The sequence below is a fragment of the Gekko japonicus genome, unplaced genomic scaffold (assembly GCF_001447785.1).
Source record: "Gekko japonicus isolate JY-2015 unplaced genomic scaffold, Gekko_japonicus_V1.1 scaffold49, whole genome shotgun sequence".
In the NCBI taxonomy this organism is placed as follows: domain Eukaryota; kingdom Metazoa; phylum Chordata; class Lepidosauria; order Squamata; family Gekkonidae; genus Gekko; species Gekko japonicus.
Genome location: NW_015173674.1, coordinates 625,834 through 638,160, shown reverse-complemented (window position 1 = coordinate 638,160; position 12,327 = coordinate 625,834). Strand labels below are relative to the sequence as shown.

The 12,327-nt window shown below is 43.8% G+C and overlaps 1 protein-coding gene across 1 annotated transcript in view; it reads left to right on the top strand.

Annotated features, from left to right (window-relative positions):
- Window positions 1-12,327, top strand: part of CDH23 (cadherin-related 23) — a 797,360-nt gene that overhangs the window by 599,395 nt on the left and 185,638 nt on the right. Inside the window, exon 27 of the mRNA XM_015422891.1 lies at window positions 10,219-10,279. Within this exon, the coding sequence (XP_015278377.1) occupies window positions 10,219-10,279 (61 nt within the window). The remainder of the gene's footprint in view (window positions 1-10,218; window positions 10,280-12,327) is intronic.

The window sequence follows — 12,327 nt, the reverse complement described above, 5'->3', positions numbered from 1 at the left end:
CTCTGTATATATTATTTCCTTGTAGACCCCTCCACTGTCTGTGGTTGCATTTCCTATAAAAATGTTTTGGTGCTCTTTAAAACAGAATAGCCACCCTCAGGACACAATAGAAATGGCAGCATTTGGATATGACGTTATTTTCATACTTTATAGTATTCACCGGTGGATAAGCTGGTAGAGAAGCAGCAAACTCACCTGTTGTGTACATAATGAGATGGTCCTAAGGGACTCAGGATTCTTAGTAGCCACTAGATGTGAAGGACCCCCAGTGGATTATTGGAATTTGGTATTTGGTGGGCGGAATGCAAATACCAATGTTGTCATTTTTCAATAGCATGATGCTGTGATTCTCCCTAAGTAATTTTTCTACAAAGCAATACTTAGCAAATTTATACAATTTGTTGCCTGTTGTGTCTAGGGGTCCCAAAGATTCTGTGCAAATTGTAACATACACATTTTTGAGAAAACAGCCACATAAACAGCGGAGAGGCTTCACAGAGTTTTAAAAAACATATATTAAGTTCACATCAGAACATGTGTACCTTACAAGAGCATGTATCTGCAGCCATTACATTTATGTCTTTATTTATAAAAGCACCGGTGGGCGGGGAACTTGGCTTTTTCTCTGTGCCTCTGAATTGCTCCTTATGTAAAGCAGACTTCCAGAAATAGGTGAGGAGGTCCTGCATCTTTGTCTGGGAAAACAATCATGCATTTCCTTTTTCTGCCTTTCATAAAACATGCCTCTTCAGATGTTGTCTTTGAGCTTCCTAAACATGATTCTGATCAGTCAACTCATACTCTCATTGCCCTGTCCCAAACTATCCCAAACAATTTTGTAGTTTCTCCCCTTGGGCCACCAATTTGCCTGTGCTGCTTCCGAGAAAAGTCAAATAGGGAAAGTCTAGCGGAAAAAAAGGGGCGGCTACCACTTCATGCACTGACCTCTTTCTTGGAGGCTGTCCTTGGGGAAAGCTGCATCACCTCAGCTGTGGGAAAGATCTGAGGACATTAGTTGCCTTTGTTGTCTTTCTGACGCAGTTCTCCTTTGCTGCAGCTCTGTTCCCCCCCTTGAGTTTCTCTCTGTCTCTCTCTCTTCAGCTTTGCAGGGAGGTTTCCTTTCAGTTCTTCATCCCCCAGTCCCTTCTGTTGTCTTTCAGCCCCTGACAACTTGGGGGAGGGGTGAAAAAAGCGGCAGGGTGTGTGGAGAGGGCAGGGGGATGAGAGGAACATAGAAACTTAACACCAGCAAAACACCGAAAGACTCCTGACTGTTTAGAAATACAGGCTTTCTGAGTGCTGTGGGGTTTGGTTTGGTTTTGAAGGGCACAGGAGAAATGCTTCTGGGATGGAAACCTGTGGTGAATTGTATTATTATTATTTTTGCCTCCAGCAGCTGTTCCTTCCCCTCCTGAAAGTTTAAATGGTACAGTCTGGTCACTGGAGTCTATTCACTGAATGCCAGCTTTCCAGTTGCTCGGAAGTTGGTTTGGGATCTGCAGTTGGGGGGAGGGGAGAAGGGAGGGCCCCTGTCTGCCTTTCCCCAGGCAATAGTGTTTTTATCTACACCTCACTTTTGGCTAATAAATTTCTCTCCCCCTGTGTTTATTCTTCTACCTCTCTTCCCTGCCTCCAGGATCATTTTCTACCCCCACCCCCACCCCACCCCATAGATATGGCAGGGGAAGATGAGAGAGAGAGAGGGAGATCTGTGGAGAAGCAGGCAAAGAAAGTCAAATGAGGCTTTTAGACAGATAAATGTGGGACTAAAGTGGAAAGAGGTTTGGGAGGAGGGAACAGAGCAAGACGAAAGAACTTGGGTGTCATTCCTAGTGAATACCCACACTCTCCTGAAGGGGAACAACACAGCAGTGGCTCCTAGTCTGCAAAAAATGAGAGGCCTGACTGTAAGCCAGGCTTAGGCCAGAAAAGATGGGCCGGAGCTCTGTTGCTATTCATGTGGGCAGTAGGTACCCTTGGGGCAGTTCATGGCAGGCTACAGATAAGAGTAGCACTGCTTCTCTTCCAGGGCATTGTGACTGTAAAAACTTGAATGAGCATGCCATGTGCCAAGTTACAACATAATGAATGGTGCCACTGTGCCAAAGAAAGAAACAGGTGCATGTCACTGTTGTTACAGCAAAGTGGGCAGCTGTGTTGGTCTGAAGCAATAGAACACTGGACTCTATTATTGTTACATGCGCAGGTGTGTTCAAAGTTTTGTAATCTGTTTTAACTGTGTGGCATCTTATCTTGATTATTGTTTTTCTTCTTCCTATGTTTTACCAAACGTGGGTTTGGTAAAACAACAGAGGGAAAAGCCAATGCAGAATCAGCCAGAGTCCACCCTCCAAAGTAGCCATTTCCCCCCAGGGAACTAATCTCTGTCATCTGTGCATCAGCTGTAATTCCAGGAGATATCCTGCCCCCAACTGGAAGTTGTCAACACTACTCCTAATTTAATTTAATTTAATTTAATAGGTTGGATCCTATAGATTTGTTCTGCAAATGATAGGACTTTCCTCAGGTGCTAGGTGCCTTCTCTTGATGCCTTCTCCTAGTGGAAGAACCTGTTGCATTAGGGGAAAGCACCTTGCACTAAAGGCAGGTGCTACTGTTAGTGGAACAATTCCATAGGAACCTACCATAGACTTTGGGGAGGGGGGACAAATAATAACCATTGAAATGGGAGGATTATTTCCCAGTCACCGCTTCCATGTGGATCAGTTTGTCCTACATGACAAAAGGAATGGTAACATGCCTTAATAAGTGTTGATATATCCTCAATGGGATGTAAGTGATAGGGAATGACTCTGGCCAAGAACCCATAAGGGCTTGGAGGAGGGGACCCCCAACTGGAAGGAGGGAGGTGATATGTGAAGAGAGAGCAGTTTTTGAGAGAGAGAGAGAGAGAGAGAGAAGCAGGCAGATACTGGTGAGTGGACTGAAACATCTTAATGGTGCAAGATCTCCCTCTTTCTCTCTCTCTCTCTGGAATCAGATGCACGATAGCGGATCTGCTGCTCCTTAGGAGTGCATCTGTGCCTCCACCTGTGCTCTTTCCGTAAATAAATAGTACCAAACTGCCATAAGTCACTAGTGCTCTCTCCTCCAAATGGAAACTAGTCCAGGTGAATGCTACCACTGTGATTTCTTACCATGCCAGAGAAGGGTGGGGGCACATATAACATGGGGAAAGCAGCTCTGCATGCATGCTCTTTTTACAATTAATAGCATCATGTGTACTTTCTATTTAAACAAGTTAGGCCCTGTTCATACGAGCCCATTTGGGCCAGGAGCGGGATGGAACGGGGGCGGAGCAAACGGCCGCGATCCCACCTCAACATCTGGGGAGCGTGCCGTCTCCGTCCCTGATCTGGCCCAAATGGCGATACCCCGCTGCAAAAACGAACCACCTATCTAGGTGGTTGCAACCATCTGGAGCGCCCCAAGCCGGCCGTGGGATCGGCGGCGTGTCCTTGCGCCACCGCATCCCGGCCCCCGGCCGTACTGCGCATGCTCGGGCATGCGCAGTTCAGCAGCCTCCCCCTCCCATTGGGCTCTTCCTCCCCGGCGTCTGCTCTTGCCGGGGAGAAGAGGCGCCGCGGCCAGGGGATCCATGGGATCCCGCTGCAGCGTCTCAACGTTGGAGCGGCTCTATTTAGCCGCGCTTTGCCTCGTGGTTTCCCTGCCGTGTGGCAGGCACCTTAGAAGTTCTAATTCCACCTACGGTGGGGTGATCATTTGAAGGCCAGTGCTTTCTGAACTATTACATCTCCTTGAACAGCTAGATGCCAAAAGCTTATGTGTGGCTGAGCGTCCTTCACCATGGGTTTTAGCCAGCTCAATCCTAACTTCCCTTAGATACTTCTTTGCATGGAAAAATTTATGTGTGAACCAAATATTCATCAATATGGTTGGCAACAATGATTATATTTGCATTGAGACCTGTTCTAGCATGTGCAGTTACAGGTATAGCTGTATAGCTTATCTTTGTGTTTATACATATACGTCCATAACCAAGGGCGGTTGAAACTGCTCACATAGAGAAATAATGCACTACATGATCTGGCCCTGTTTTCCGTGGGATGGTAAAATCTCACACTTTTCATGAGCTCTTATACATCTCCTCCCAAAAGGATAATCTCAAACAGGGTCCCATGGACACTTTTCCTGGTACCCACCAACTGTTTCTAAAAAGTGGGTGGAGCTAGGGGGGCTTTTCTAAGGCATCCTGTTAAACAGAGCTTCTACCTGAAATGCTGAAAGGTACTGTTAGAGTTATGCATGATCTCACTCCCTGAGGTTTTGTGGTTGGCTCTGCCTCTTGTGGCAGCCATTTTGTGGTAGCGTCCCCCATCCAGTGACAGAATTCCAGAGGTGCCCACAGGGCTCAAAAAGGTTGGGAACCCCTGATCTAGAACAGTGGTACTCACTTCATGGCTTGTGGAGAGCCACATCCACAATTACCATCAACTGAAAGAGACATAAAACTACTGGGAGCCATATGTGCTCACCCCACTGACCACCCACAATAACATAATATGGCTTTACTTCCATCCCTGACACAAGGCCTGTATGTCAGGGAGGCTGAGAGCTTACTCATACTCCAGTCCCTCTGGTGGCAGCTGTTTCAAGGTGGGAGCCACCAGCCAGCTACAAACCTCACTGAGCAACGGTTCTGCCCTCTTTCCTGAAACATGGAGTGAGTGCCACACTGAGGAACAATGCAAGAGCCACAGGTGCCATGTCAAAGAGCCATGTTTGGCTCCAGAATCACTGAGTATCACTGATGTGGAAGGAAATATGGTTTATTTATTTATTTATTTATACCTTCGGCTTATATACCGCCCTGACCCCGAAGGGTCTCTGGGCGGTTTACATAGTGGTTTGAGTCTTGCAGTAAATCTCTGCTCGTGAAAGAGATTTCTGTCAACAGAATACATCCCAAAATGCTGCATAACGATATGCCCATGAGAATGCAAGTGAAGTGATTTTTACCATGGAGTGCCTATATGGGAAGGGGAGTAGTGAGGGTAACATTTTTGCTGGAGACCAAACCAGATAAAAAGTGAAATTCCCCTACCTTCATGGGAGGTTTTGATTTAAGTATGTGGATTTTGATGGACTGTCCTTGGATTGAATACTTTGGAGTAAGCAGGATTGGAATGTAAATGTGACTGATCCTGAGAAATCAAACCATCCCTGCTTTGTATATGAGTCTACCTACAGCAAGTGTAAGTTTCCTTAGAGCTAAGACAAATTCCAATCTCCGCAATTGTTCTTAGGGGAAGAAGGCACTTGCAGTAATCATTAGGAACACCAGATGGTATCATTGTGCTATGATTCTCTTTAGTGTTACAGTGTGTAATAGGTTTAGTGCCTGTCTCACAAACAAGATCACGAAACTGCGGGGGAAATTGGGCGAAGCCACTGGTCAAAATCAGCCGCATGGCTTCGGGTGTGAAATTGACCAATAGAACGGGGGCGCAACAGCGAGGCAGCTCTAGTGCGAAATCAGCCATGGTCTGAAGAAACTGCAAGTGTTGTCACAAGTTCGGAACCAGTTCTGGGCAATGACCACTTGCTATCAATGTGTTAAAGGAGTATCAGACAGCTGAGAAACTTGCTGAAAACTAGCAGTTCTTAAACTTTGTTGAATTTTGGAGCACCTCAGTTCTGGTTCATCATTTATTTGCACACCACTACATTTTTACACCATAACTGCTATGTGACAAGCTGCTCAAAAGGCTTCTGAATTAAAAGTTATTCCTCATATAGTTTTATGCAGCTGTATTAATGCTGAAGCAGAAAAGAGAGGGAACTGTTGCACAATGTATGTATGCTCTGTTTTACTGATAGAAGCATCAAACATTACGAAGTACCTACTACCAGCCAAATGCACAAACACTTCTGTATTCAGTTGACGGTACTTGTTTTGTTCAGAGGGGAAGTTGCACAGAGGAAATGCACATTTGTAGCCTGCATATGTTCCCCTTTGAATATTGTATGAAATATCATCAGTCAAAAAGGGAAGTGACTGCGTGCTCGTTTGCTACTTGCTTGGAGTTTGGGAACTGTTCTGAAGTTTATTTATTTGAACTAGTACTATTTGGCATCCTCCACTTGAAAGACTCACAGGGTAGCAGTTTGTTCTTGAAGACACTGCTGGAACTCACTTGCTACCTATCAGTGCTGCCCTTCCTCCTCATCCTACAAACCTAGGGCAAAATTGTACAGTAATTGCACAAGTAATATGGGATAAGCACACAAAAAAGCAGCCAACTGTACAGTGCTCACTGTGTACAACATTTACATAAACAGAAATATATAAATTATTATGATTAAATAGTCTTCATGGTGCCCATCTAAAAACAATTTGGATTCAGAAAAAAACTTGCTTTTCCAAACTAAATACCTTTTTTGCAGACAAGGCGCTTTGGGATCAAGTTCAAAGCAAGACTCATAAACCTAAAAAAAAGTCAGGTCTAATCCTTTACTTGTCTCCACACACAAAAAGACATTTCATGATGGAAAGCTAGGGTTGCCAGGTCCAGGTTGGGAAACTCCTGGAGATATGGGGATGGAGCCTGGGGAGGACATGGACCTCAGAGGGGTACAGTGCCTTAGAGGCCACCTTTCAAAGCAGCCATTTTCTTCAGCGGAACTGATCTCTGTAGTCTGGAGATAAGCTGTAATTATGGGGGATCCCCAGGTCCAAATAAGGAGGCTGGCATCCCTAGGTGAATTCATTTTAGCATTCATATCAGATTAAATTCATGTTACTTTATAGTGTGATTGCCATCTATAGCTGCATTCTATGCCACATTCCCCTCCCCCCGACCACTGTTCTGTATCTGTGCTCCCAAATGCCCAGAGTCATTGAGGAAGGGCATGTGGATGGTACACAGTGGTGGCACTCTTGGTGATAATGGTGGCAGCACTCCCAGCTCCATTCACTGGCCAGTGCTGTCCTGGAAAGGGTGTTCAGGTGTTGATTGTTTTATTAGTGTTATTGTTATGTATGGCATTTGCCTCTTGTTAGCCACCCTGAGCTCATGTGGAAGGGCGGGATATAAGTCGATGATGATGGGTGATGGGTGGTGGTGGTGGTGGTGGTGGTGGTGGTGGTGGTGATGAGAGGGCTTGCAAGCAGGAGAAGGATGCACAAGGATGTGGAGGGCATGTGGGACTGGAAAGGAGTGTAGTAACTCCTTCACAAGGTTTTGAATCCAACACTCCTGCAACAATTAATGACTCTTAGGTGTGAATCTCAAAATCATTTTGATTTTTGCCATTGTCATCTAAGTTGGAGTAAATATGAGAAAACATATTGGCAAAAATTGTGCAAAAGAATGTCAGAACCCACAGCTAACAACGAGGTACACGCATTCAGGAACGGTAATACTTTTATTGCAGAGCTATAGATGCAGTAACATAGGCACTGTTAAGAATGGCGACGGCCCCATGGGCATAATAGGATATAGGGTATTCGTATGCAACCCCCCCCCCCCAGTACTGGCCAATTAGGCGCCCTCCCGCGCACGGGCTAAGGCTTAGAGACCGTTAGGTAGCTGAAGCTGAGAACGAACACTCTCCCACGGCACCTAGTGAAATCCCAGACACTACAACACCCTCCTGCACATCTGTATAGATAAGTGTTTCGGCGCACAGCAGAGAAATCACAGAAAGGAATGCAGTAGCAATTAACCTGGAAGGAAAGCAATAGCAATTAACCAGACACAGACCAACCTCCCCAACCTTCATGGCAGCGTAGCTGACAAAGAATCACAGCTGATTTGTCACTATGTCATGCAGTGGGGATATCTGGAGCACCTTCTGCTCCTTATTTGATGGATAATTTCAGATTGCTTTCCCTAAACAGTGTTGATAGGATGAGTAAAAATGGTCCTGTCCTTTCAATATAGGCTTAATGGGGCATTATTTACCAGGTGATGTTATTTATCCTCCATGCCATGAAAAGCTTCAGCTGCCCATTTCCACGTATTAAGAAAAGACATTTTTCTCCAGGCCTGTTGGCAACCCTAAAAGAATCCTGGGTGTTGTGGAGGTAACCAGGGCTTTTTTTCCTGGGGGAACATGCCGGAATGGAGTTCCTCTTTGACAAAATTCTTTTTTAAATATTTAAAAGTTCATGAGTTTTTAGTTTATACAGATTGAGAACTTCAGATCCCTCTTGAGAGTTCTGGCACTCTTTTTCCAAAAGAAAAGCCCCGTAAGTAACTATCTGTTGTTTGGACACCTGCTTGCCCTAGCTAATACAATCTTGCTCAGTGGTTGTAGGGGCTCTTTTGTTACAAATATTTATTTATTATTCATTTATTTGCAGGGCTTTTTTGTAGAAAAAGCCCAGCAGGAACTCATTAGGATATTAGGCCACCCCCAATAGCAGAAACTCATTAGCATATTAGGCCATACACCCCTGACAGGACAGCTCATTAGCATATTAGGCCACACCCATGCCTTCCCTTGGCTTCCCCTATCCTTCCAGGGGGGCCCCCTGGCCTGCCCACCTCGGAGTCGCGGGGGGGAGGCTCTCCAGGCCTTCCCTCTGTAGCCACGCACGGAGAGGTTTTGGCTATAGTGGGTGTGGCCAACTCAGAAGCCAGCCGGAACTCCATTCCTATGCATTCTGAATGCATTAATCTTATTTATTTATTTGTCAGATTTATACCCCGCCCTCCCGGGTTATGAACACCTCCATTACAGAAAGAGTATTTGCCAAGCCCCTGTCATTATTAGGCCTTTTCTAAATCAACCCTTCCTAGAGAAGCAGATGTTGGCCAATTACACACTAGTGTCTAGTTCCTGGGAGAGATGTTTGAATGGGTGATGGGAGAACAACTCTGATGGGAGAACAACTCGAGCATTTCTTGGATGAAACTTCTGCCCTTGACCCTTTTAAGTCTAGAAGGAGAAGCTTGTGAGAGACCCCAAGCAATTGTTCAAATCATTCACAGTACTGTTTGCATTGTGCTACTCTCGTATTTAAGCTATATTTAAATAAATTTTATTTCATTCAAGTATACCAGCTCTGGAAAGAATATTCCTCAGACCACATAGACCCCTGAGGCTTTTGAGAAACTTAAACTGATGTTCACGTCTGAGCCCGTGCTGGCGCGCCCTGATGAAACTAAAAAATTCATTGTCCAGACTGATGCCTCGGATGTGGCGATGGGGGCCGCTATTTTGCAAGAAGGGGAAGATGGTCGTTTACACCCCCTTGCATTTAAGTCTAGAAGGAGAAGCTTGTGAGAGACCCCAAGCAATTGTTCAAATCATTCACAGTACTGTTTGCATTGTGCTACTCTCGTATTTAAGCTATATTTAAATAAATTTTATTTCATTCAAGTATACCAGCTCTGGAAAGAATATTCCTCAGACCACATAGACCCCTCATGAACGCCTGAAACCCTCGACTTACCTACCCAGTGTTAGATATTATATTATAAAGGTTTGGAAAGCCTTAAAATTCCTGGTGGCAGCCAGAATACCCAGTAGAGAGAAATAAAAAGGAACACTTTTAAAGTAAAACCAGACCTCCCCAGTTAAGGGGTTGTGTCAACTACTCTTGAAGACAACTTGGAAATAATTAGGGCAAAATGCTGCAGGTGTTCATTGATGGGAGTAGCCTAGAGGTCTCATATTACCCAGTCTTACAATTGTCACATTGGCTGTTGATATGCTTCTAGGTTCAGTTCAAGGTGCTGAAGCTTATCCTTAAGTCCTTTCAATTCCATGAGCCCACATACCTGAAGAACCACTTCTCCCTGTAGAAACCTGTGGGGTACCTTGGGTCATCACATCAGTGGTTTCTCTCTGTCCTTTCTTGTAGTAGGGTGCAGTAAGCCGCAACTGATTTGTGGCCATTTTCAGTTGCTGCCCCCATTTTATGGAATAGATTCCCTGCATGTGTGTGAGAGGCCTCCTTACTAATGGCTTTCAGGTGGAACTGTATGGCTGAACTATATAGAAGTACTTTTAGAAAATCTATCTTGAGGGTTTTTAGTCTTTGCCAGTAGGTGATTCTTTTACTACTTAGTTTTATTAGGCCAAGTCATCTTCTTTGAGCATGAAGAAAACTGAAAGTGCTACCCTTCACACTTATGTGAGGATTTCTGCATGATTACCATAAGGAATCCATAGGACATTTGAAATTACTAATGTTTACTTTCTACTCTTCGTTGTCTTTCAAAGGTGAAAGCTACAGATGCAGATGAAGGTGTGAATGGCCGCGTGTGGTACAGGATTGTCAAAGGTAAGTCCAAATGTTTCTCAAAAAATGTAAAGATATCCTATATATCCTATGTTCTGAGTAACAGCGGGCTTTTTAAATTACAGTAGGATGTTTTACAAGGCCATATTCACTCTTCTTACACTCCAGCAGCCCAAAAGGCACTATTCCATTTCTTTTCCATTTAAACCTTAATTAATTCCACTTCTGATATATGCAACTTTCACTATAATGAAATTATAGTAAGAGTCCATTAACAATTCATTTTTTATAACAGAGAGATTAAGTGTATTGCAGAAAATAGCTTACATTGTATCAGTATATCTTAATATTGGATATTCTGAGATGGGGATCCAAATCACACTAACTTGGAAGTTAATTCATCTGACAGTGAGATTCACTTCCAAGTAAATCTGCTAAGATAGGAAGGGTGAGACATTAAGCATGGCTCCAAAGGAGAAGTGGAATCACTTGGGGATAGAACTTTGACTCCAGCCAATAAGAACTCTGGCTGGAAGCTGGAAGGAAAAGAACTTTGAGGTGTGTTTGAAAAAGGAAGGTTGGAAAAAGACAGTTGGAGGAGAACTGAGGACAGACGGCCCCTTGGAAAGGGCCCTGGGAGAATTCAAAGAGGAGACACAGTTAAGAAGAGCAGGTCAGCAAGAAGTGAACAAGATTCAGTGCCAATGACAGCATTTATTTTATTTTATTTTATTTATTATATTTATAACCCGTCCTCCCCGCAAGCAGGCTCAGGGCGGCTCACATTGCCTGGCACAGCACAAGACAATAATAACTTTATGAGTGGTGTAAAGAAAAAAAGTGAGTGTGCCCAAATGAAATAAGGGGCAAACTGCACATCACCAGGAAATCTGTGCAGCAATACTTTTTTAGAAAGATAAGTGGTTTCTAGGAGGTGTAATTTTGAATGAGGGGAAGTTTAATCCTTTCCTCACCAGCAGTTTTTTAAAATTTATTTTTTATTTATTGTTAAATTTATACCCCACCCTCCCAGCCAAGGCCGACTCAGGGCGGCTTACAGAAAGTTATGATGCTCTGATTCACCCTCCAAATTGTGGCTCTTCCAGAGTTCCAGGAATTTATTTGGCAAGGCTGACGCATGAATGAAAACCCACACAAGGAAGAGCAGTACCTGGGTGTGGGTGATTTAGAACACGAGAAGCAACTGGTGGGGAGGAAGGATTAAGCATCGATTTCTGTCCCCAAACATTTCTCTACTCAAAATCATCCCTCCCAGGAAGGCAGTCCAAGTTTTTTGTTAAGTACAGTTGCATGTAATGTGCAGTTTGGCTCTATGAATGCCACAGTGTTCTAGCAGTAAAGCCCAATGTCTCTTGTGAAAGGAAAGATGGAAAGGGACGGAGCAGTCTTTTTATAACAAAAGCATTACAAGGCTTAGTGTTGTTAATGACGTTGAGAAACTACATAGGGTACTTGTATTAATATCCGTGTAAATCCATATCATTATTTATTACATTGGCTCATTTATAAATAATTTTGAAACTTTCTTGATGTGTGATGTTGGTCTCACTCTATCTCTCTTTGTATCCTGAAGCGTCCAAGACATGCCATTGTATGCTACAATTGTTGTGATACAATGATGTTTTTGCTTCTATTAAATAGGTTTGTATATTTCATTTCAACACCGTGTACCCTGTGATAAAGATATCTCACAAGAACTATTAAACCTTTTAGGGGAAAACTGCACATTAAATGTAAATAGGAAACAAATCCTTAAAGGCACCGTATTCGGATCAAGAAGTTTCTCAAAGAGAGAAATTGGTGTAAAGAAGGGAATTTGAAATTCTTTAGCAAATTTGACATTGTGCAACATCACATAAAAAGGCATAATTGGTTTTTGTAATAAGCCAGCCACCTCAAGGGTTTGTTGAGCTTACTACAGCAAGCAGTTTAAGTGTTGATTTATGCTTCCAATGTAGCTCTGCCTGTTTTTTACCAGTAAGGGTTCATCAGGAGGGGTCTTACTGGTTAGATCCTGCCCTTGAATGGATTATAGACTCATTTGTGCCTTGTATTCTGGCAAACTGATG